The following is a 22,778-nucleotide window of genomic DNA, read 5'->3' on the forward strand; positions in this document are numbered from 1 at the left end:
AGCTAACAGGACCAGTGGTCAGGGATGATGGGAGTTGTAGTCCCAAAACATCTGGAGGGCCGAGTTTGCCTATGCCTGCCTCAGACGGATGCTTGGTGCAGTGCCAACATTTCTGTCATCCCGGTGCCCACTGAAGACTTACCAGTTTGCCCAAATATCTAAGGGTTTTAGTGTGTGTTAGTTGGTTTAAGGTGGATAGCCTGCTTTGAGGGTTTTAGCAGTTGTTTCAGTTGCGCCTGTTCTTTAAAAGGGTTTTATATTTATTGTGTTTTTCATGCAATTGTACATCTTTGTACTTTGCACACATCTTGCAATCCATTGGGATGAGGGGGGGCAACTATAAATAATCTTACTGTTGTTTGTTTTACTGCATATTTTGATTACAGGTCTTTATTTTAATGCTTGGGTTATTCTGGCACTATTTTTCCATTACAGCAAGCATTTGTACAGGAGAAATATATCAGAACAGGAGGGTGGTGAATCTAGGCATTGGTGGCTCTGACATAACTACACTCATCGTGTGTTTAAATCAATGTAGTAACAAAATATTTGTGCCCATTTTGTTCTAAATTGACTTGAAGAGTGGGCTGGTGCTAATCATGTATTAGAAGAGGAAGCAAGTTCTACTAGAGGAGTAATCTACAATCGATCACTCTTTTGGTTTTATGCAGGAATATGCTACAAGCGATCCATGCATCACCAAAGTACCTTTTTAAACTAAGTGTTTGCGGATCTATCCTCTGTTCTGCATACAATAAGTAAAGATCTCACACCCAAGGATTTATCCTCAAAAACAGAACTAAAAGTCGGAATGGGCCCAAATGATTTGTTAACTGATTCTTCTTTTGCCTCTCCATGCATGTGATAGGGTTGTATTCTCAATCCTCAATTTATATGTTAATTATGTGGTTAAAAAGCTGCGAGGGAGTTGCTTTTTTGCAGTTAGCCTCATGCACAAGAAATTAGCAGTTCTATTATACACGGATGGCATCTTTCTGCTTTCCCAGAATCAAAGTGGCCTTAGGCACCTTTTGCAAAATTGCAAAATAGATGTTACTATCCAGTGTAATACAACTGAAGTACAAAGATATTAGAGCTGCACTATGCTATAGCTATTATAAGAATTAGATGTAATTGTTCTTAATGGAGGGGTGCTTAAATTGAGGAGAGATTCTTTTTAGCCTCCATTTTTGTCTTTGATTTTAAAATTTTATTTATAATTGTATCAGAAAAGGAAAGGGAAAGCCTTCATTTTTCAACAAACAGTGCTGCTAGGTCAATATGCAAAGGGGACCACTATCTAACTTTAGTACTGACTATAGTTATACCTCATGTTACGTTTGCTTCAGGTTGAGCATTTTCAGGTTGCGTCCCGCGGCGATCCAGAAGTACCGGAAAGGGTTACTTCCGGGTTTCGCCGCTCGCGCCTGCGCAGACGTGCAAAGTGACATCACGTGCATGCGCAGAAGTGGCGAATCACGACCCGTGCGTGCGAAGACGTGCAGACGCAGGTTGTGTTCTTTGCAGGTTGTGAACGGCCCTCCAGAACGGATCCCGTTCGCAACCAGAGGTACCACTGTATTATCATTTGTCACTTACCACTTAAAATGTCTCAAAGAGATTTAGCAATGATAAAAAGCATACGTAATGCAACATTTAAAATACACCAAAGAGGTTAAAGAGCATTGCTGATTAAAAGCACCTGCAATAACATAAAAAGGACACACCCTACCCAACCCAGCTAAAAGATGAACACCAATACAGGCTAGCTATGGTGTCATAGAATCATAGAGTCAAAAGACATCCTGAGGATTTTATAGTCCAACCTCTTGCAATGCAGGAATATTCATTCAGCTGTCCCATGCAGGGATCAGACCTGCAACCTTGGCATTACCAACCCCATCCTCTAGCCAACTGAGCTGTGTCCAGAATCATCGCACCACAAGACCCCAATTAAGAGCCAAATGCCTGCGTTGAACAGGCACATATTTTGCCTGGTGCCTAAAAGCTGATAATGATTGTGCCAGGCGCATCTCTCTGCTGATAGCATTCAGCAGTCGGGGAGCCAGCACTGAAAAAGTCTGTTTTAATGCTGCCACCCTCTGCACCTTGCTCACGGGGAAGGCCCCATGGTGCCGAAAACACTCCCCAAGCGCAAGACAACTATCCAAGTAGGACTGGAACCACTGAAAATCAGTGCTGCCCACCCGCAACTTGGATAGCCTCTCGAGGAGGATGCAGTGGTTGATGGTATTGAAGGCCACCAAAAGGTCAAAGGGGATTAACAGGGACACATTGTCTCCGTCTTTCTCCCAAAAGAGGTCATCATATAAGGTGACCAAAGCCAGGCCAAAAACCCAATTGAAATGGGTCTAGAAAACCAGTCTCCTGCAAGAACACCTGGATCTGGTCAGTGACCACCCGCTTAAGAACCTTAAAGGTAAAGGTAAAGGAACCCCTGACCATTAGGTCCAGTCGTGACCGACTCTGGGGTTGCGGCGCTCATCTCGCTTTATTGGCCGAGGGAGCTGGCGTACAGCTTCCGGGTCATGTGGCCAGCATGACTAAGCCGCTTCTGGCAAACCAGAGCAGCGCACAGAAACACCATTTACCTTCCCGCCGGAGCGGTACCTATTTATCTACTTGCACTTTGACGTGCTTTCAAACTGCTAGGTTGTCAGGAGCAGGGACTGAGCAACGGGAGCTCACCCCGTCGCGGGGATTCGAACCGCCGGCCTTCTGATCGGCAAGCCCTAGGCTCTGTGGTTTAACCCACAGCGCCACCCGCGTCCCTTAGCACCACTTGCGTCCCTTAACCTTAACCCCCCCCCAAAAAAAGGGAGGTTGGCAACTGGACGGTAATTACTTAAGATATTCAGAATCTAGGGGTGGTTTCTTAAGGAGCAATCTTATCACTGCCTCCTTCAAAGAGGCAAGAACCAGTCACTCTTGTAAAGAGGCATGTCCCTGGCCCAGACAGCTGTCTCCTCCCTGCTGTATTTTTTCAGCCAGGAGGGACAAGTGTCCAGAGCTCAGGAATCACCCAAACCAGCCCAAGTGCCTTATCCACTTCCTTGATAAATACATATGCAATTGCTCTTTCTGAGAGCTGATATTAATGTTTGTACAATAATGTCTCTCTGATTCCTGCATTCAAATATGTAGATTTAAGCCAGCCACTGCGCTGATCAGATAAACGTGCATCCAGACTGGTGGTTACTCTCTTTCCAACAATAGCATTTTGGGTTGTAAAAGAATTTTGTAAAAAGAAAAAGACTATCATACTCATACAGCTCTACTGCTGCAATTACTGTGTAAACAAACATCCCTCGAATCATCTTTCTGACAGGGTTTATATTCCCAATAATTTATCAATGTTTGATATGCCAACAGCTGCCCACCGTAGGGGACTATTAGATTTACTGCAGCGTCTGCGAAAGAGATTTGTGGAGGAGGTAAAAACCTGAGTCAGAAGCAAATGGGACAGACGAGAATCACAGACATGTCCACAAGAATCATTTTGTTGCTGCAGGAACACAAATAGGTTGCTAGTAACTATCACCATCTAGAGGTTAGAGCCAAATAAAACTTAGCCATTCATCCCCCCCAAAAATTCACATAGCTTTTCTGTGGTGTACCAAAGCTCTAACACAAACCCCACAAACGCTGTCAATTCCAGGGTGGGTAGAGGGGGGAAAATAGGGCAGGCAGCTTAGAAACACACACAGAGGGAGAGGTTTTGTTGCACTTAACTGCTTGGTTTGATTGTGGTTACTACATTTACCATTTTTACCTATCTGAAAAGTGGTGCTACTGCTTAAGCCTAAAGGTTATAATTGTTGGGGGGAATAAACAAAACAATTGTTCACATTGCATTGTGTGCTTTGATGCCTTTGTAGTCTTCTCATTATACTTTAGCAGAGCAGCTTGTAAAATTCTGAAAGGCAAAAATGCTGAGGCCCTTGTGAATGAATTGTGAATTGAATTAGAATAGAACGACTTCCTTTTTTTCAGAGGTGGCGAAACTGGAACCAGAATTGATTCCTTATTTGGGGGAAAGGAGGAGATGAACTGGAACTGGAACCGGAACCGGAACCAATTCCCTTTTAAAGTGAACTTTCCAAATGCTGATTCATGGGCCTGTACATGAAACGGAGGAAGAAGCATTTTTCTTTGCAGCGATCCAAAGATGGCAGCTTGGCAAGACCCGTGCGCTTAATGGGATTTTGCACAGTAAAAAGGGAGATAACTGTGAGGCAATATTATACGCTGGCACATATGCTTTGCCTATGAAAACACCAACAAAATAAAATACATTGCAAAAAAAAAAAAAAGACAAAAGAGACTGGTGTTTGGGGAGACTTTTCCGCATGTTATTATTTATCGTGATGAATGCGCAAGGCGCTCTGCAGAGCAGAAAGAGGCGTTCATCCTACAAGATGGATTTTTCCTGGTAGCATGGTATGCAGCATTCTAAATCTCAACTACGATAAGATTACTGTCACCTTTTAATAGGAAGTGCTACCGAAATAATAACTGCTTATACACCCTGGGATTAGTGTCTTTGTCTGACTTGTATGTTGGCGATAATCTCTCTCTCTCTCTTAACTTTGAACAGTAACAAGAAGAGCTTTACAACCAAAGCAGTGCTTCCTTTTGCATCAATTATTTTGATACGTTTATATGAATGTTTGTTTCCAATATGTTCATACAGACAAGATTTAGAAGTTCTACTCAAGCTTTTTCTGGTGGATGGTCTGCACAGATCGTGGCTTGGCAAAATGGGAGAAGTCTGCAAATCATTTTCGCACCACTTTCCTACTCAGCGGCCTGTAATGCTGTAGTTCTGCAGGGCAGCAGCCATTCCACCTGGGCCACAACAGATGGGGAGAAGGGACAATGGGACTAACTCCATCAGGTCAATTTGACTCCTCCCCTCCCACCTTGTCTCCCTTCAAGCTGCTTGTTTTCCTCTTCATCTGTTTTTCCTCATGTTGCCTAATGCGAGCCAGGGTTCGAAACTCCCATTGTTCTAGGCGCTTTTTGCGACAGGGAATTTAATTAGCGAGAGAAGTTTCTGAGCTCTGGCCATAGTACTGCGCTTAAGACTTCAGTTTAAAACTGCAGAGTGGAAGGAAAGGAGGGCCTTTTTCTGTTTCCCCACTTCCAGCTACTCTCTGAAGACTGGAGAAGAGACCCTCTGAAGAGCATTAGGGGGGTGGGCAGGGGAAGGACGAGACCATGTGAAAAATGAACATAATATTTTTGCTGCAGTTCATTCGTTTGCAGCTTTGTATTCTTCTTATTAAAAAAGTGCCCCTAGACATTCCATTGTTGCGCCATTTAGCTCCTAGCTTCCATACCGCAGTTTCTAACACTGATGGGAGCTACAGTCACTCAACATCTAGACAGCACCATGTTGGCTGCTCCTGATGTACAGCATTCCAAACCTCCTACAGATGAACAGAATCCGTTCCGGAAGTCTGTTTGACTTCCAAAACGTTTGGGAACCAAGGCGTGGCCTCTGATTGGCTGAAGGAAGCTCCTGCGGCCAATTGGAAGCTGCGGAAGCCGCGATGGGTGTTCAGGTTCCAAAGAACATTCACAAACCGGAACAAGGTTTGCAGGTTTGCAGCATTCAGGAGCCAAAACGTTCGTCTCGCAAGGCGTTCAACTTGCGAGGTACGACTGCAGATATAATGGGACACAAAGTAAGGTTACAAAAGAACAGTTGTGGAGAAACCTAGTTTCTAACTCAAGGAAATACTTCGTACGACTCTTCCTATATCCATAGAAATAATATCTCAAGAAAGAACCTGTATTATAGAAAGTAAAAAGAATTCCTTAGGTAGTACTATTAATACATCACTCCTTTTGGAAAGCACTAGGGACCAATTTGGACAGGGGTTTTTTCCCCTCAGACACATTACAATTGGGACTTATTTTTAGCATTTCTCACCGAACATTTATGTAAAACAGAGGTGAGAAGAGTTCAGGATTTTTACGCGCAGAATACTTGCTATTCATTGTTTGAATTTCGAACCAGACACCTATGCAATGACTCTCCCCCCCCCCCCATGTGTACACACACACATATGAGATCATTCCCTTTGGGAATAATAATTTTGGAGAAAGAAAAAGAAAATGTCAAGCAGATAAAGGAACGGCTCCAACCGGATTGCTTAAGAATGACCATAAATAGCATTTTTAAAAAATCTACAAAACTAGGCAGTTTATACCCTGGCCACAGTTTTTTAAAAAATTATAAAATGCCAGAAGCCCATTTGGGAGGAATGGTGGGATATAAATGTAGTGAATAAATAAGAGAGCTTCAAAATTCTATGCCAGCTAGAGTTTGGATTTGATATCCCACTTTATCACTACCCGAAGGAGTCTCAAAGCGGCTAACATTCTCCTTTCCCTTCCTCCCCCACAACAAACACTCTGTGAGGTGAGTGGGGCTGAGAGACTTCAGAGAAGTGTGACTGCAGCTGCATGTGGAGGAGCGGAGACGTGAACCCGGTTCCCCAGATTACGAGTCTACCGCTCTTAACCACTACACCACACTGGCTCCAGCTTTTCCGAGATGCCATCAGGTTCAGGTCTAGTTGGCAGGCTGAGGCAGATGGTGAGGAGGAGATGGAAGCTGAGTGCAGAGGCCCTCCCCTTTCGCCAGATTCAGTGGCTTTGGATGGAAAAGTAGGGATCTCTTCAGCTTCTGACACCTCCTCCTCCCAGTCTGGTCCATCTTCTCCTTCTGACCACTCATCACCATCCCACCACCAATCCCCAGGCTCTGAGTCTTCTTCCCCTGGAAATTCCCCAGCTGGGGCCTCCCACCTTTCCTCTGCATCCAAGCATTCCATGACACCAATCTTGTTGAGTGGAGCAACTTGGCTGCACACAAGTGACACCCGAGCTGAGAGAGCTGCACTAGCTACTAGGCCATGTTCAAAGCCCTGAACAACGCAGGACCAAGCTACCATAAAGACCACCTGCCCCATATTCAGATCTGTAAGATCATTTAGATCAGGGGTTCCCAGACTATGGTCTGTGGTTTGCAGGCTTCCTTCAGGTGGTCCATGGTGTGTCTAAAGAACACTGAATTCTACAGAATTCTATGGAATTCAATTTTGAATTCTGCTCTGTGGAATTCAAATTTGTAATACACCAAAACACAATAAAGGAAAAGAAACAACAGAAGTAGCAATCATACAGCACAGCACATTATAATTGCTGCAGCAGACAGAAAAAATAATTAAATGGTCCACAAAGACCCTCAACAATTTTCCTACTAACCAACCTGTGGTGTATAAGCTCAGAATTGGAATCTATTTATATACAAACAATCAAAGCTTTACTAGAAAGCTCATGGCTTTTGGCTTAAATGCGTAGCAGTTTAATTTTGCAAAAGTTACTTGTGGAACTTCTGAATTCTACTCCCCCTTCAAATTCCACAATCTCCCTTAGCTGTCTAGATCTCAGGGTTGCCCATTTGTGCTGCAACATCAAAGGAGAAGAGGAAATAGCTTAAGAAGAGGCAGAACAAGCAGAAAGTTAAGAAGCAGAAATGTACTCCCAAGTATATTCATTGGTAACGGTACCTTTATCAATGGCATTAGATAAATGTCCATTGTACTATAGTCACTTGCTGTTAGCTACACATCAAAGAAACAAATCTTACACATTAATAGGACCTAAGAAATTATTATGAAGCAGAATATTTAAAACATCAAATCAGAGCATGAGAAGAAAGCCAGGATCTCTGTTGCAATCCGTCACACTTTAATTAATCTTCGCATGCATTTAGAACTCCACCCCAAGCAAGAAATTTTGCTGTTCCAAATGTAACACACTTATTAATGACATTAAAGCATCACAACTTTCTTACATACTGGCATACAACTGCACTCTACATAACCAAAGAACCATATCAACATAAATCAAAGCTGAGACATTTCAGCAATTACCAGGCCTGTGAATGATTGAAGACACTTTAGTAAAATATTTGGAAGAGTTCAATGGAATCCACCACCACCACCCTAAAAAAAGAGAGAGATCCCTTAAAAGTCATGAAACTCACCTGGTAGACATGAAACGCGTTGGCTGCTTTCCCACGCAGAAAGACCGAGGGGATCCAGACATTTATAAGAGCTCGATTAGATCTATGGAAAAAGAGCCACAAAGCTCTCTGTATGTGCAATTCTGAAACAAGGCACAATGTAGTAAACCAGAAGAGGGGAGCCTGTGGTTCTCCAGGTGCTGTTGGGACTCAAACACCCATTAGTTCCAGCCAGTATGACCGACAGAGATGATGGGAGTTGTAGTCTAGAAATGTCCAGAAGGCCAGAGGTTCCCCACACCTATAATAAGCTGTAAGCAGGACCTAATGGGTGGTTATGTGGGTTAAACCACAGAGCCTAGGACTTGCCAATCAGAAGGTTGGCGGTTCAAATCCCTGCAACGGGTGAGCTCCCGTTGCTCGGTCCCTGCTCCTGCCAACCTAGCAGTTCGAAAGCACAAAGTGCAAGTAGATAAATAGGTAAGGTATTTCCAGCGGGAAGGTAAACGGCATTTCCATGCGCTGCTCTGGTTTGCCAGAAGTGGCTTAGTCATGCTGGCCACATGACCCAGAAGCTGTACGCCGGCTCCCTCGGCCAGTAAAGCGAGATGAGCGCCGCAACCCCAGAGTCGGCCACGACTGGACCTAATGGTCAGGGGTCCCTTTACCCTTTACCTTTAGGGCCTAGTGGGTGGTTATATTATTTGCCAACCTGCCCCCTCAAAAGGGATACATGGGATAATATTGCAAATAAACTGTGCATTAGTTATACTGCAGGCTGTGGATATCCTCACGTATAAGAATTTGATTCATTATTTCGTCCCTCGGAGCCACTGCAAAGAGGTCAGATCAAGTCTCAAACCTTCTACCAACTTACATTTCAAAATCGGACAAGCTCTGGTCCTCAGATGTTTGGCTCAGATCTCCGGGAACCTGCAGTTGAAAGAAGAGGGGATTAAATTGTGTTTAAGCAACGGTATTGCCTATCTGGTTGACTCAAAGCGCAGAGATATGGGACTGGACATTCCCAAAAACGAATATCTAAAAGCAATAGGAGGAATGTCACTTTCCACCCCAGTGGTCCCTATCAGAACAGAAGTCTGGGTAACACTTCTGGAATTTTGTATGTTATGTGTATATTCTCATACCACTTTAAACTTCATATATATAAAGTAATGGAAGACAGGTGCTTAAATAAAGTTTCTCACCTCTTACCCAACCTATTACTGGACAGGGCTGTTGTGAAAATAAACTGGAAGAACTCCATGTACATCACCCAGAGGATACAAACATAAAAAAATAAAACTAATAAATCACATGGTCTTAAAGGTCTCACATCTGTTTTATCACTAGACGGGGTTCACTGCAATCTGTCTTCCTGACTGGGTAGCCTTTTAACTCACTTTCTTTCTTTCTTTTCCTGCAAGGAGAAAGCTTTCTGAAGAACCTCAATTAACACATTTGCACTAGTGATGTTACCTGATTAAAGAAATTGAGTTTTGATAAAACAATTTAAATTTGCATACTGGGGGGAAGATATTCCTCTCGTGGGATGCCAATTTGGGAGACACGTTCTCACGTCTAATTAACTCTTCTGACAAATTCCAACCACAGTTACCTAAGAAATAAGCACCATATTCCATATGAGTTGATGCTTAATTATCCTTCTGATTTTTAGAATCGGATTATTATTTTTTTAAAAAAGAAAGTGCCTAGATTTTTTTTTAGCACACACAATAATAACCTTCAAAGCAAGCACTACACAGCTGCATTTTGGACATCAGTAACTCTAGCACCAGGCGACCTTTAAATCAGTGTCCTTTAAAATGCAGTACCTTCTGATGTAATTATGCCCCCATTATCTCTGCCATCAAAAGTTGCTGATTATTTTACCTAGAGGAGTTTCAGGTTAGGGAGCTGAAGGAATTATTCATGAAGCATCTAACCTTTGCAAGAGACATTTAGATAATTGTGATTGGCGCTAATGCAGCTCTAAGAGCACAATCTTTCACAGCAAGTTGTCTAACATTCCCGCCCCACTTCTTTGTGGTCCAATCTGACCCTCCGCAAAGCCCCCATGGATGACATGTAATGGGGATGGCTACTGTGGCCAAGACTGAAATATTACATACACGGAACAGAGGGGTTGTGTCTTTCTTAGGTTCGTTTCAGGAAGATATATACAACTAAATACAGAAGAAAACTCCCTCAGAACTCAACAGCCAATGAGGGTAGAGTATTCCCTCACTGAACACCATGCCCATCTGACCGGTTACCGTTTTTTTTTGCTCTATAAGACTCACTTTTTCCCTCCTAAAAAGTAAGGGGAAATGTGTGTGCGTCTTATGGAGTGAATGCTGGCTGCGCAGCTATCCCAGAAGCCAGAACAACAAGAGGGATTGCTGCTTTCACTGCGCAGCGATCCCTCTTGCTGTTCTGGCTTCTGAGATTAAGAATATTTTTTCCTTGTTTTCCTCCTCCAAAAGCTAAGTGCGTCTTGTGGTCTGGTGTGTCCTATAGAGCGAAAAATACGGTACTAAGCAACACCTCCACCCATATCTCTCTTGGCTGGTTGGCTTTAACATTAACCCTTAAGTTGCAAACTGAATGATCACTGCAGCTGACCTTAAAATGGGGTGGTGGGCATGATTTTAAAAACCTATCCCCAGCTCTCTGGGATTTCTGCCACTGATGTCCTGCGGCAAGTGCATGAAAAACAGCACCACCAACCCATCCAGAAAGTGTGCTACCAGGCAGTATCAGATGTGACTGAACCTACATCAGGGGTGTGTGTGTGGTGGAGCTTCTTCAGGAAGAACGGGTCTAATATTAAGGCTGCATGGTAATATACTGTTTGCTGATTAATTCAGTGTGGGCTTGGTGGCAGAAACACCAGATGGGATCATCATCGTCAACCGAGACCCCTAGCACATCTGCTGCAAATGCAATTGGACATTAAAGTCATCCATTGAAAACTAACGTCCCGATTCCCATTATTGTACCTCAATTTCAGACCCGCAGGGGTACATTCGTAAGTAGCAGCAATCACAAAGGAACAACAGGGAGAAATAACTCACGGTAAGATCTTCACCGCGCATACAGACTCACTTTCAATGCACCTTTCCTGACTTCAATGAGGAAGTCATTTGCAAGAGTTCTGGAGGAAGCCTAAGTCATTATGCTAATGTAATGTGATTTTAGATGTACATATTTTCCTCTGTGTTGTGCGGCAACCGTGGAAAGGGGCCAAAAATCACCATGAACAAAATTTCTGCCTTGGAAAACTGCAGTGATGCAGGTGAACAGCGCTGAACAACAATCTACTGATCAACACCCATTTGCTATGAGATTATAAAGGTATTGTTCAGAATATTTTACCAATTATTTATTATCATAAACCAGCATTCATATAGCATGTTGAACAGTATTCAGAGAACATACCCTAAGAAGGCTTTCTCAAACTTGGGTCTCCAGCTGTTTTTGGACTACAGTTCCCATCATCCCTGACCACTGGTCCTGCTAGCTAGGGGTGATGGGAGTTCTAGTCCAACAACAGCTGGAGACCCAAGTTTGGGAAAACTTGCCCTATGAATACTTACAAACAAAGGCAAGTCATTAACTTCCTAATGCAGACTGGTTGGGAAGGAGCCCTGGGGCTGATGGATGGCAGCTTACCTAAAGCCATATAGACTGTTCATGCCTCTCTAAGGCCCCACACAAACTGGGGACATCACCTCTCTCCCACTTAGCCACTCCATTGCCAAAGCTACCCTGTTTTCTTGGAAGATGATACAAATGTTATTATGCAGCTTTTAAAAGAGGAAACCTCCAGTATTAACCCTCTCAGTCCCTACAACTGGCAGGTGAAGCCTCAATTGGTGATGCCACCTCTGGGAGCAGCTAGGATGCTACTGACCCATCATGATAGAAGCTTCTCAGTGGCAGTTCCCCATATGTAAGATGCCCACCATGGCGAGGGTACCTCTGTTTACGAACTTAATCCATTCCTGAAGTCCGTTCTTAAACCGGATCCGTTCTTAAAACGAGGCGCGCTTTCCCTAATGAGGCCTCCCACTGCCGGTGCCCTTCCACTGTTCAGTTTCCGTTTGTAGACCAAGGTAAGGTTCGCAAACCGGAACACTACTTCTGGTTTTGCAGAGTTCGTAAACCGAATAGTTCATAAACAGGACTGTTCTTAAACCGAGGTACCACTGTATTGACTTCCAAGTGGAAATTGAAAACATTAGCTAGGCACTTGATCGCTGAAAGACACTGTTTCTGACAATGTTGGTGAGAGAAAGCTTTTAAATGTAACTGCTTTCAGAATGCTTTTAACAGTGACAATTCTTAAAAAGTTTTAACTGTCACTCGGGTCAGTCAGAATCGTGGCTGAGTGGGAATTTGAACCATGGTCTCCCAAGTCCTAGTTCTGAAATTCTAACCACTGTACCTCTCTGCCATCGATGCATGTCTTCCAACACTACTGTGGCCCAGCAGGGGACAGAATAATTTTAATAAACAACACAGAAAGTGGAGGAGCAGAAGAAGAAAAAAGTTGAAAGAAAAGGGAGTGAGGGTCACTGGGAGGAAGAACAAGCTCCGTTCTCTACCTAGGAAAGGGAAGGATCCGTATGTGTCTTTAACCTTAGCACTAGTTTTGAATGGTCCAAAAGTTTCCCTGCAACTGTTGCGCAGTAATCTCTTAAATACCTCTTTGCAGCAAATTATACTCCATTTTCTTGAAGGGTGATTAATCAGCAGCAATTAAGTAGCAGGCTACTCACAACAGAAATACATCTTGCATACACATTTCGATATATATTCCCCTCATTTTGCACCAGGTGACGCAGAATAACTCGCAAACACTTCACATCATTATGGCCTAGGAATTCGGAGGCAGTATTAAACGCGGGCATTTAGTTTAGAGTTGGTCTTTCAAAAAGAAAGTCTGGGTAGAAAAAGTGAACCCAAATATGCTAAGAGGAGGCAAAACCACAATAGATAGGTAGCAAAACTGCTGTGCCCCCCCTCTCTTTCATAAAAGAGTGCTCCTAGTACTTTTCATTTATATTACTGCTTTTCTATATTTACAGCTCTAGCACAACCTGGAAACTGAACCAGATTTTTTAATATCTAGCTGCTTCACTCCATGATGAATATAAAGGGACAGAGGGAATCTTACACTTTACATTCCCTTCCCTTCAGCTATGAATAGCTTAAACATGTTGTATTGATGGAGAGTGCTTATTATTCCACATTTCTCCAAAGCTGGACATCTTTAAAAATGCATTTGAAGCTAAGGGTACTTCGATGACTAGGAGGAATGAAGTGATTAAACAACATTATTTCAGCTGGAGACTTTTGGCATTTATCATCTGATGCTTTAAAGACATTAGGCAATGGGGGAGCGGGGGGGGGGGAAATGGAGAGCATCAGAGTACATGCTTTAAGTGCACAAACAGGTAAGACTTATCTGGCAACTACACATATAGAATGAAGCCGCAGAGTCAGACCAAGACCCTCAAGAACAACCAGCAGTCAAAGTAGACCAGTGATGGCCAAACTTGGCCCTCCAGCTGTTTTGGGACTACAACGCCCATCATCCTTAGCTAACAGGACCAGTGGTCAGGGATGATGGGAATTGTAGTCCCAAACCAGCTGGAGGGCCAAGTTTGGCCATCACTGAAGTAGACAGTACTGGCCTAAATGGATCCGTGTATTATATACGCTGTTTGCGTTGGAGGGAAATTCTCATTTGCTTAACAGGGGGTCTTCCCCCCCCCAAGCAAAATTGCAAATGTCGGTGATAAGTTCCCAATTGGGACCACTGTGGGAGACAAAGGATTACAGCCCCCCTCGCCCCCACCCAATAGTAGGGGGGCCCATGCTGGGTCAGAGTGCTCCCGCTGGCAATTTATGTGAAACAAAATGGCTTGCATTAAATGGCACAGAAATATACTAATGTATCATCTAGCTTGGTCCTGAGACAGGTCCTTGTGTCCCAGGTATGGGGAACCCTTGGCCCTCCCTTGAAAAGGGCAAAGAACTGAAGGAGGAAATTGGAAGTGCAACGCTCTTTCACGCTTCCTCTTTCATATCTATGGTCTCTTCAAAGCTCGGATTAATTCCACTGGATGCAGGTGAAACCTGTACGTGTTTAAAAGCTAAAGGTAAAGGTACCCCTGCCCGTACAGGCCAGTCTTGCCAGACTCTAGGGTTGTGAGCTCATCCCACTCTATAGGCCAGGAGCCAGCGCTGTCCGGAGACACTTCCGGGTCACGTGGCCAGCGTGACAAGCTGCATCTGGAGAGCCAGCGCAGCACACGGAACGCCGTTTACCTTCCCGCTGGTAAGCGGTCCCTATTTATCTACTTGCACCCAGAGGTGCTTTCGAACTGCTAGGTTGGCAGGCGCTGGGACCGAACGACGGGAACGCACCCCGCCGCAGGGATTCGAACCGTTGACCATGCGATCGGCAAGTCCTAGGTGCTGAGGTTTTACCCACAGCGCCACCCGCGTCCCTGTACCTGTTTATGCACACACAAATACTCTCTTCTTCTGGCTTTTTTTTGGGGGGGGTAATTTAGGGGAACGGCAGAGAAGTGACCAGAGAAGACGGTATCCATGACACTTGCTCAAAAATCAAAACATGCCCACAGCCCCCAAAAGGGGGGGGGTTAAACCCGGTTTAGATAATGACCAGGGACGTGGGTGGCGCTGTGGGTTAAACCACAGAGCCTAAGACTTGCCGATCAGAAGGTCAGCTGTTCGAATCGCCGCGACAGCTGAGCTCCCATTGCTCGGTCCCAGCTCCTGCCAACCTAGCAGTTTGAAAGCACGTCAAAGTGGAAGTAGATAAATAGGTACCGCTCCGGCGGGAAGGTAAACGGCGTTTCCATGCGCTGCTCTGGTTCGCCAGAAGTGGCTCAGTCATGCTGGCCACATGACCCGGAAGCTGTACGCCGGCTCCCTCGGCCAATAAAGCGAGATGAGCACCACAACCCCAGAGTTGGTCACGACTGGACCTAATGGTCAGGGGTACCTTTACCTTTACCTTTACCTTTATATAATGACCACACTAAGCAGAGAGAACAGAAAGCAAAGGAACACAGACTCAAAATCCCTCTTCCTACTCCAGCCACTTGCCCCCTATTTCCCTGCCACTCGCAACATGCCATCTACCACCAGCTCCCCAGTAGGAAGGATCCTGGTGGCTACTTATATGTAGATCATGTTTATTCGTGCATTTTGATTTTACTTATATGCCACTTTAGAAGGATTTGTATCCTGAAAGGTAGCTAATATTATTATTATTATTATTATTATTATTATTATTATTAATAATAATAATAATATAGTTGCACATTTAATAGTAATAACATAATAATCTCTACAATGTTTTTTCTCATACCTTGCATTTATTAATGATTATATTATTTCTAACACTGTTAGAAAGGATGACATTTTGTGAGCAGTAGCTAAGCAACCTGCATAGCACACGGACCACATTTGCCGAATTTCTACTGATCGCACAATTTGTTTGTTTTACCTGCAGTCTAGGTTTCCCTACTTACTGACAGTCAAGAAATGATATTTCACAAGCAAGGCTGAGGGTCAAAGTACACTCAGTAAGCAAATTTGATGCCCAATGTTCAGCTACGACTACGATGAAATTAAACAGAGCTATTCTGCTTACAAAATCCACCATGGGATGTACCATTAAGTTTAACTTGCCCTTAAGCTTTCGTTCCAAAATTTATAGTTAGCAGCACTGCAATTAAACTCTAGTCCATGCCAATGTATTTGTGAAGCACATAATAAAGAATTCTGCCACCTAATTATTTTATATGGCTTCAAAAGGACAGGAGTCTGTTGCAAAGGACACCGTCTCCTTGTCATCCATCATAATCTTATTTATAATGATATCCACCCCCACGCCCCCACTAGTTCTCCTCTTGAAGACATTCTGACTAAATTTACAAACCTACCAAATGGTGGGAGATCAGTTTGCAACCACATCAAGAAATCAGGCAGAAATGTCCCAGTTCTTAACACAGATGATGGCAATGAAGATGAAGGAAGGAAGACAGCATCTGTATGGTGCTGAGCGTTTACTGCAATGGAAAATTTACCACTACTATATTTTTCTATGCCAGTGGGGGACCCATTTCTTTAAAAATGCATTTTCCACAAAATTAATGAATGAATAAAGAATACGTTTCAAAGTTAAGCTCTGGCATGGCCAAAGTTACCTATTTTTACAGGTGGCTTTCCTAAGACCCTCTTTATCCTGCTGTTCCATTCTGTAGGAGTGCTTGCATTTCTCACACTGTTTATGAAACCCCATGAATCTGCTGGACCCTTGCCACTTTCCTCAAACCATATCCTCCTCTCCCCAGGTGACACCATTCTCCAGTCTAGCAACTGTTGCTTCTTCATTTTGGAAACCTAGGTGTGTGGCCGAAATAAAAAATAGTCCAGTAGCACCTTAGAGACCAACTAAGTTTATTCTAGGTCAGAGGTCCTTAAACTTTTTCAGCAGGGGGCCGGTCCACTGTCCCTCAGACTTTGTGGGGGGCCGGAATATATTTTTTGAGGGGAAATGAACGAATTCGTATGCCCCACAAATAGCCCAGAGATGCATTTTAAATAAAAGGACACATTCTACTCATGTAAAAACACACAGATTCCCAGAACGTCTGCGGGCCAGATTTAGAAGGCGATTGGGCCAGATCCAGACCCCGGGCCTTAGTTTGCCTACCCATTTTCTAGTTACAGTGGTACCTCGGGTTAAGTACTTAATTTGTTCCAGAGGTCCGTACTTAACCTGAAACTGTTCTTAACCTGAGGTACCACTTTAGCTAATGGGGTCTCCTGCTGCTGCTGCGCCGCCAGAGCACAATTTCTGTTCTCATCCTGAAGCAAAGTTCTTAACCCGAGGTACTATTTCTGGGTCAGCAGAGTCTGTAACCTGAAGCGTATGTAACCTGAAGCATATGTAACCTGAGGTACCACTGTATAAGCTTTCGGGTGCATGCACACTTCTTCAGATAGGTGTGTGGCCTTAGACTCCCAAAAGAGCCTTGCTGGGTAAGGGCAACTCCCCGTCTATTCCAGCATCCTGTTCTCACAATGGCCAAACAGATGCCTATGGGAAGCCAGCAAGCAGGACCTGAGCTCTGTAGCCTTCTCAATCCTTAAAATCCCCAGCCTCTAACAATGGCAGTGGAAAATAGCCACTGATAGCCTAAATCCGCCATAGATTTGCCCAATACTTTTCTAAAACCACCCAGGTTGGTGGCCATCACTACATCTTGCATGAGCAAACTTCACAACTGCAGCACCTACCAGAGAGTCTGTGTAGTTAAAGCTATGGTTTTCCCAGTAGTGATGTATGGAGGTGAGAGCTGGGCCATAAAGAAGGCTGATCACCAAAGAATTGATGCTTTTGAATTAGGGCGCTGGAGGAGACTCTTGATCAAAGCAAAGCAAAGCAAAGACTGCAAGAAGATCAAACCTATCCATTCTGAAGGAAATCAGCCCTGAGTGCTCACTGGAAGGATAGATCCTGAAGCTGAGGCTCCAATACTTTGGCCACCTCCTGAGAAGAGAAGACTCCCTGGAAAAGACCCCGATGTTGGGAAAAATTGAGGGCACAAGGAGAAGGGGACGGCAGAGGACGAGATGGTTGGACAGTGTTCTAGAAGTTTGAACAAACTACGGGAGACAGTGGAAGACAGGAGTGCCTGGCGTGCTCTGGTCCATGGGGTCACAAAGAGTCGGACACAACTAAACAACAACAACCAAAGATTTGTTATGTCTACAATCTCTGTATTGGAGCAGAGGCTGAAGACCTGGTCCTACAGTTACCAAGTTGTGCCTGATGAAGAGTTCTGGAGAACAAGGAAGATTGCCAATATCCTATGATATGCTGGTTGTTTCCAATAAAATTATTGCCCAGCTATGGATTTTGAAGGGCTGCCCCGCTACCCCTTATGGACCAACCTGATTACCTTTGCTTTTTAAAGCAACAGTATTAGTTGCCTGTGGCAGTTTTCAATTTCTTGCTTGCCTTGGGCCATTCAAGTTTTGATATTCTTCCTTTTCTCAAAACCAGATCAGACCATCGCAGGTTTTGTGTTAGCCAAAGTAGGATGGACTGAATTTTGGCATCTAATTTTGTGAACTTTAATCACCGCGGATGTGTTGTAGATTAGTCACTGTAGAAAAATGAGCACAGCTGCCCAGTCTCCTTTGCGTACAGGGCATTTGCATTCATACGGATGTAAATAAAACTGGCAGCTCAATAGATTTTGCTGCCACACTCGCCAGATTAACACCAGCGAAATATATTTGTGTTCTCCAGTGAGAAGATAGAAAAAATTCCTAGAAAGAGTAAGCTGTCTGTGGTTATCAAAGCCTCCCACACCCACGTGTCTCACTGCTATTTTAATTTTTCCACCTCCCCCTTTCCTGCCCTTGCTGAGAAATTTGGGAACTGGTAGCAAACGCTTGTTTTAACAGCTGCTTATGCAACATTATCTGTTAGACACAGATTACTTTATCTTTAACCTCTTTCAAAATGTCTTATCCTCTACTTGGATAAATAAAGCCAAATGTTCAAAGAAATGACTTTTATATATATAAATAAAAGTCTCACATTTGAGCATCTGCGCATTTATAAATATTTTTATAGAACTGTGAAGCTGGAAGGGACACCCAAGAGTCATCTAGTCAAAACCCCTGCAATGCAGGAAATACAGCTAAACAATCCCTGACAGATAATAAATAAGAATAAGAATAAGAATTTTTTATTTATACCCCGCTCTCCCCGGCCAGAGCCGGGCTCAGGGTGGCTAACACCTGTAAAATCACAATAAAAGGAAGAAGTTTAAAGACTATTTACAGAAATATTGTAAAATTAATGAATGTTAGAATGATGCTGGATTGAGGTTAAGGGGTTTTTAGTAACAACGGTATGAAGGAATAGGGAGAAATGGAATGTTAATAGACGAAAAGCTAAAGGCATAACATATTAAGACTCGCATAAGGATAAGGCAGTGGGAAAGGATTTGCTGAATAAATAACTGAACTGGAATACAAAGAGGGGAGGTGTGGGGAGGTCTGTGAAGCAAGCAAAGGCAAGATATATCATGAAAATTGAATTGTTTTTAATTGTTTTTTCTTTATTGTTTTTGTATTTTTCTTTTTTCTTATGTGGAAATTTTTAATAAAATATTATAAAAAAAATAAAAAAATAAAATCACAATAAAAACGTAATAGGAGAGGGGGAAAAGAAAAAGAAAAATTAAAATACGGGTTAAAATACAATTTAAAATCCAGCCTCATTTTAATAGTAGCCCATAGTTCAAAACCATAAGGGGAGGGAAACATAAGGGTCAGACTGAGTCCAAACCAAATGCCAGGCGGAACAGCTCTGTCTTGTAGGCCCTGCGGAAAGATGTCAAGTCCCGCAGGGCCCTAGTCTCTTGTGACAGAGCGTTCCACCAAGTCGGGGCCAGTACTGAAAAGGCCCTGGCCCTAGTTGAGACCAATCTAACCACCTTGCGACTTAGGACCTCCATTTGTGGAGCTTAAGGTCCTCCGCGGGGCAAACCAGGAGGGGCGGTCCCGTAGGTACGTGCGTCCTTCCAACCTCTGTTTACGAATCTCTAAGGAAAATATCCAAAGGCCCATCTACTCCATCATCCTCTTTTCACAGTGGAAGCAGGACCTGAGCACAACAGCACCCTCTCCATATGCAATTCCCAGCAACTGGTATTCAGAGATATGCTGGAAGCAAGAACACAGCTGGGATGGATAGCAGCCATTAACAGCTTCAACCTCCAGGAATTTGTCTTAAGCCTTTTTTTTAAAACCACCCAAATTCGTGGCCACCACTGCATCCTGCAGGAGTGAGTTGAACAGTATAGCAGTACATTCTTTCATCTATCCTGAACCTTCCAGTGTTCAGCTTCAGAGGCCCTTTCTAGGACTCCAGTCTGGATAAACAGATCAAGATGACTATGGGTATTATACTATTTTCAAAAACCTACCGGTCCTCTCAAATCAATGAGTTCCTGTCTCATCTGAGTCACAAGAGCTTCTTTAGCCATCAAAGCACGGTGCAGCCTCTCGTTGAATTCTATCAGTTCCCCGTGCATCTCGGCCACCTGGAAAACAAGCAATACCATTTATTTATTTTTGAAAGCCACTTCGTTTTTATATTGTCAACAAAAGAAACGACGTTAGTGGGCAGCAAATATACTGTGGGATACCAAGTAAGTACATTCTGCACACAGTGGCCAGGCTCCCATATAACGCGATAAGCCGTACTATGCCTGAGTGAGAATGTGCAGGTTTGCTGGAGAGGAGCTCACAGCCCTCCCATTTCCTTTTTTTGCTACTGCACAAAGATGAGCCAATATTGCATACCATCCAAACCAGGGCTTCTGGCAGAGCTCTTTCCTCGCTAGCCGCAAAGTGCAGAAGAATGTAGAAACTGCCTTATATCAATTCAGACTACTGCGTCCATCCAGCTCAGTACAGTGGTACCTCTGGTTACATACTTAATTCGTTCCGGATGTCCGTTCTTAACCTGAAACTGTTCTTAACCTGAAGCACCACTTTAGCTAATGGGGCCTCCCGCTGCCAACGCGCCGCCGGAGAACGATTTCTGTTCTCATCCTGAAGCAAAGTACTTAACCCGAGGTACTATTTCTGGGTTAGCAGAGTCTGTAACCTGAAGCATATGTAACCTGAAGCGTATGTAACCCAAGGTAGCAATGTACTATCTACACCATGGGTTGGCAAACTAAGGCCCGGGGGCCGGATCTGGCCCAATCGCCTTCTAAATCCGGTCTGGGGATGGTCCAGGAATCAGCGTGTTTTTACATGAGTAGAATGTGTGCTTTTATTTAAAATGCATCTCTGGGTTATTTGTGGGGCATAGGAATTCATTCATTTCCCCCCAAAAAATATGCAGTGGTACCTCGGGTTAAGAACTTAATTTGGTCTGAGGTACTATTTCTGGGTTAGCGGAGTCTGTAGCCTGAAGCATCTGTAACCTGAAGCATATGTAACCTGAGGTACCACTGTAATCTGGCCCCCCACAAGGTATGAGGGACAGTGGACCAGCCCCCTGCTGAAAAATTTTGCTGACCCCTGGTCTACAGCAACCAGCAGATGACTCTTCGGGGCTTCAGGTAGGAGTTTTTCCCAGCCTTACCCAGAAATGCCAGGGATTGAACCCAGGATTTCCTGTGTGCAAGGCAGACACTCTATCACTGAGCTATGGCTCTTCCTGCCTGGCAGCCTGCATAGTGCAGGAGCAGAGTGTCTGCTTCACATCCTGAAGGTCCCAGGTTCAATTCCCAGCATTTCCAGATAGATATCCGAGAGGATGCTGTTTGAAACCCTGGAGGGCTGCTGTCAGTCAGTGCAGGCAATGCGGGCCAGTGGCCTGACTCAGTATAAGAAAGCATCTTGCATTCCTATATTTGGTTCATTCCTGCGTGTGGTCTCCACCCCCGGAATTGATGCTACAATGGCTCTTCACTGGAACTTACTCATTAACTCATCTCGGAAAGTGGTGGACTCTACTTAAAGGGGAAGGGGTTTAAAACAGAGGTTGGATGGCTGTTGATCATGGGTTCCTGGGTTGATTCCTGCCTTGCATGAGGTTGGACTAGATCCCTCTTTGGGTCCCTTCTAACTCTACAATTCTATGTCATGCAGACCAGGCTGCAGTGTTCCCTTGACACCAACCTTTTATTATTATTGTTATTCATTTCTATTTGCATTATGCTTTCCTGTTCTACTTAATTCTGTTATGGGGGTAACTTCACAGCCTCATTGGATTTAATTAAAGATAACCTAGTTAATTACTCCGTGCTAGCTTGTTCAGATAAGATCGAGCGTGTACTTATTCCACGCTAACAATTAGAGCATTATGTATTCACACCCGAGTTGCCGCCTGAATAACAGTCCCAGGATGATGGTTCTACCCTGAACCTATGAAAGTAGCTAGGAAGATTATTTAATCAATATAAAACCATATGCAGAAACATTATTATTAACGGTGCATTAAATGATTGTGCCTGTTAGACCATAAGGAATGCCAATCTTTCCTCAGAATTCAAAATCAGGCATGGACGTGTAAAGCAGACACCCAGTTCTGAAATTCATGTACTGTATGCAGATTGAACGTTTGAAAAGAAAAGGAAGGCCATTTTCAAACTCGGAATTTGTTTTTGCTCTAGGGTACATGTGAGTCTTTCTGATCACGAGAACAGCCTACTGGATCAGACAAAAAGCCCTGTCTAGTCCAGCATCCTGTTCTCACAGTGGCCAGATATAGGAAACCCACAAACAGAATAGGAAACCCACAAACAGAGTCTGAACCCAGCAGCACTCTTCCCACCTTGAATTCTCAGTGACTAGTATTCAGAGGCACTGACAGTGGAGGAAAAATGTAGCCATTGTGGCTAGCAACCATTCATTCTGACCCTGGTTTATCCTGTGGGGAGCCTGGTCCTCCAGATATTGGTGGGACTACAATCCCATCATTCCTGACCACTGGAGTTGTCGCCCAGTAACATCTGGAGGGCCAGGCATTTCTTGTCCCGTCATAGCCACATGTCACTATATTGCTACTGTACCGTAGCAGCTGATTACCGTATTTTTCGCCCCATAGGACGTACTTTTTCCCCTCCAA

General features: G+C 43.9%; 1 protein-coding gene across 4 annotated transcripts in view; it reads right to left on the bottom strand.

The window, feature by feature from the left end:
- SNX29 (sorting nexin 29) overlaps window positions 1–22,778 on the bottom strand; it is a 222,063-nt gene that overhangs the window by 102,975 nt on the left and 96,310 nt on the right. For all 4 annotated transcript variants that reach the window (XM_083412536.1, XM_083412539.1, XM_083412538.1 and 1 more), the window contains 3 exons: window positions 20,119–20,235; window positions 8,940–8,995; window positions 8,084–8,165 (listed from right to left, as the gene is read on the bottom strand). In XM_083412536.1, coding sequence (XP_083268662.1) covers window positions 8,084–8,165; window positions 8,940–8,995; window positions 20,119–20,235 — 255 coding nt within the window. The remainder of the gene's footprint in view (window positions 1–8,083; window positions 8,166–8,939; window positions 8,996–20,118; window positions 20,236–22,778) is intronic.

This window comes from Podarcis tiliguerta (assembly GCF_965153285.1).
Source record: "Podarcis tiliguerta genome assembly, chromosome: 14".
Taxonomy (NCBI): Eukaryota; Metazoa; Chordata; class Lepidosauria; order Squamata; family Lacertidae; genus Podarcis; species Podarcis tiliguerta.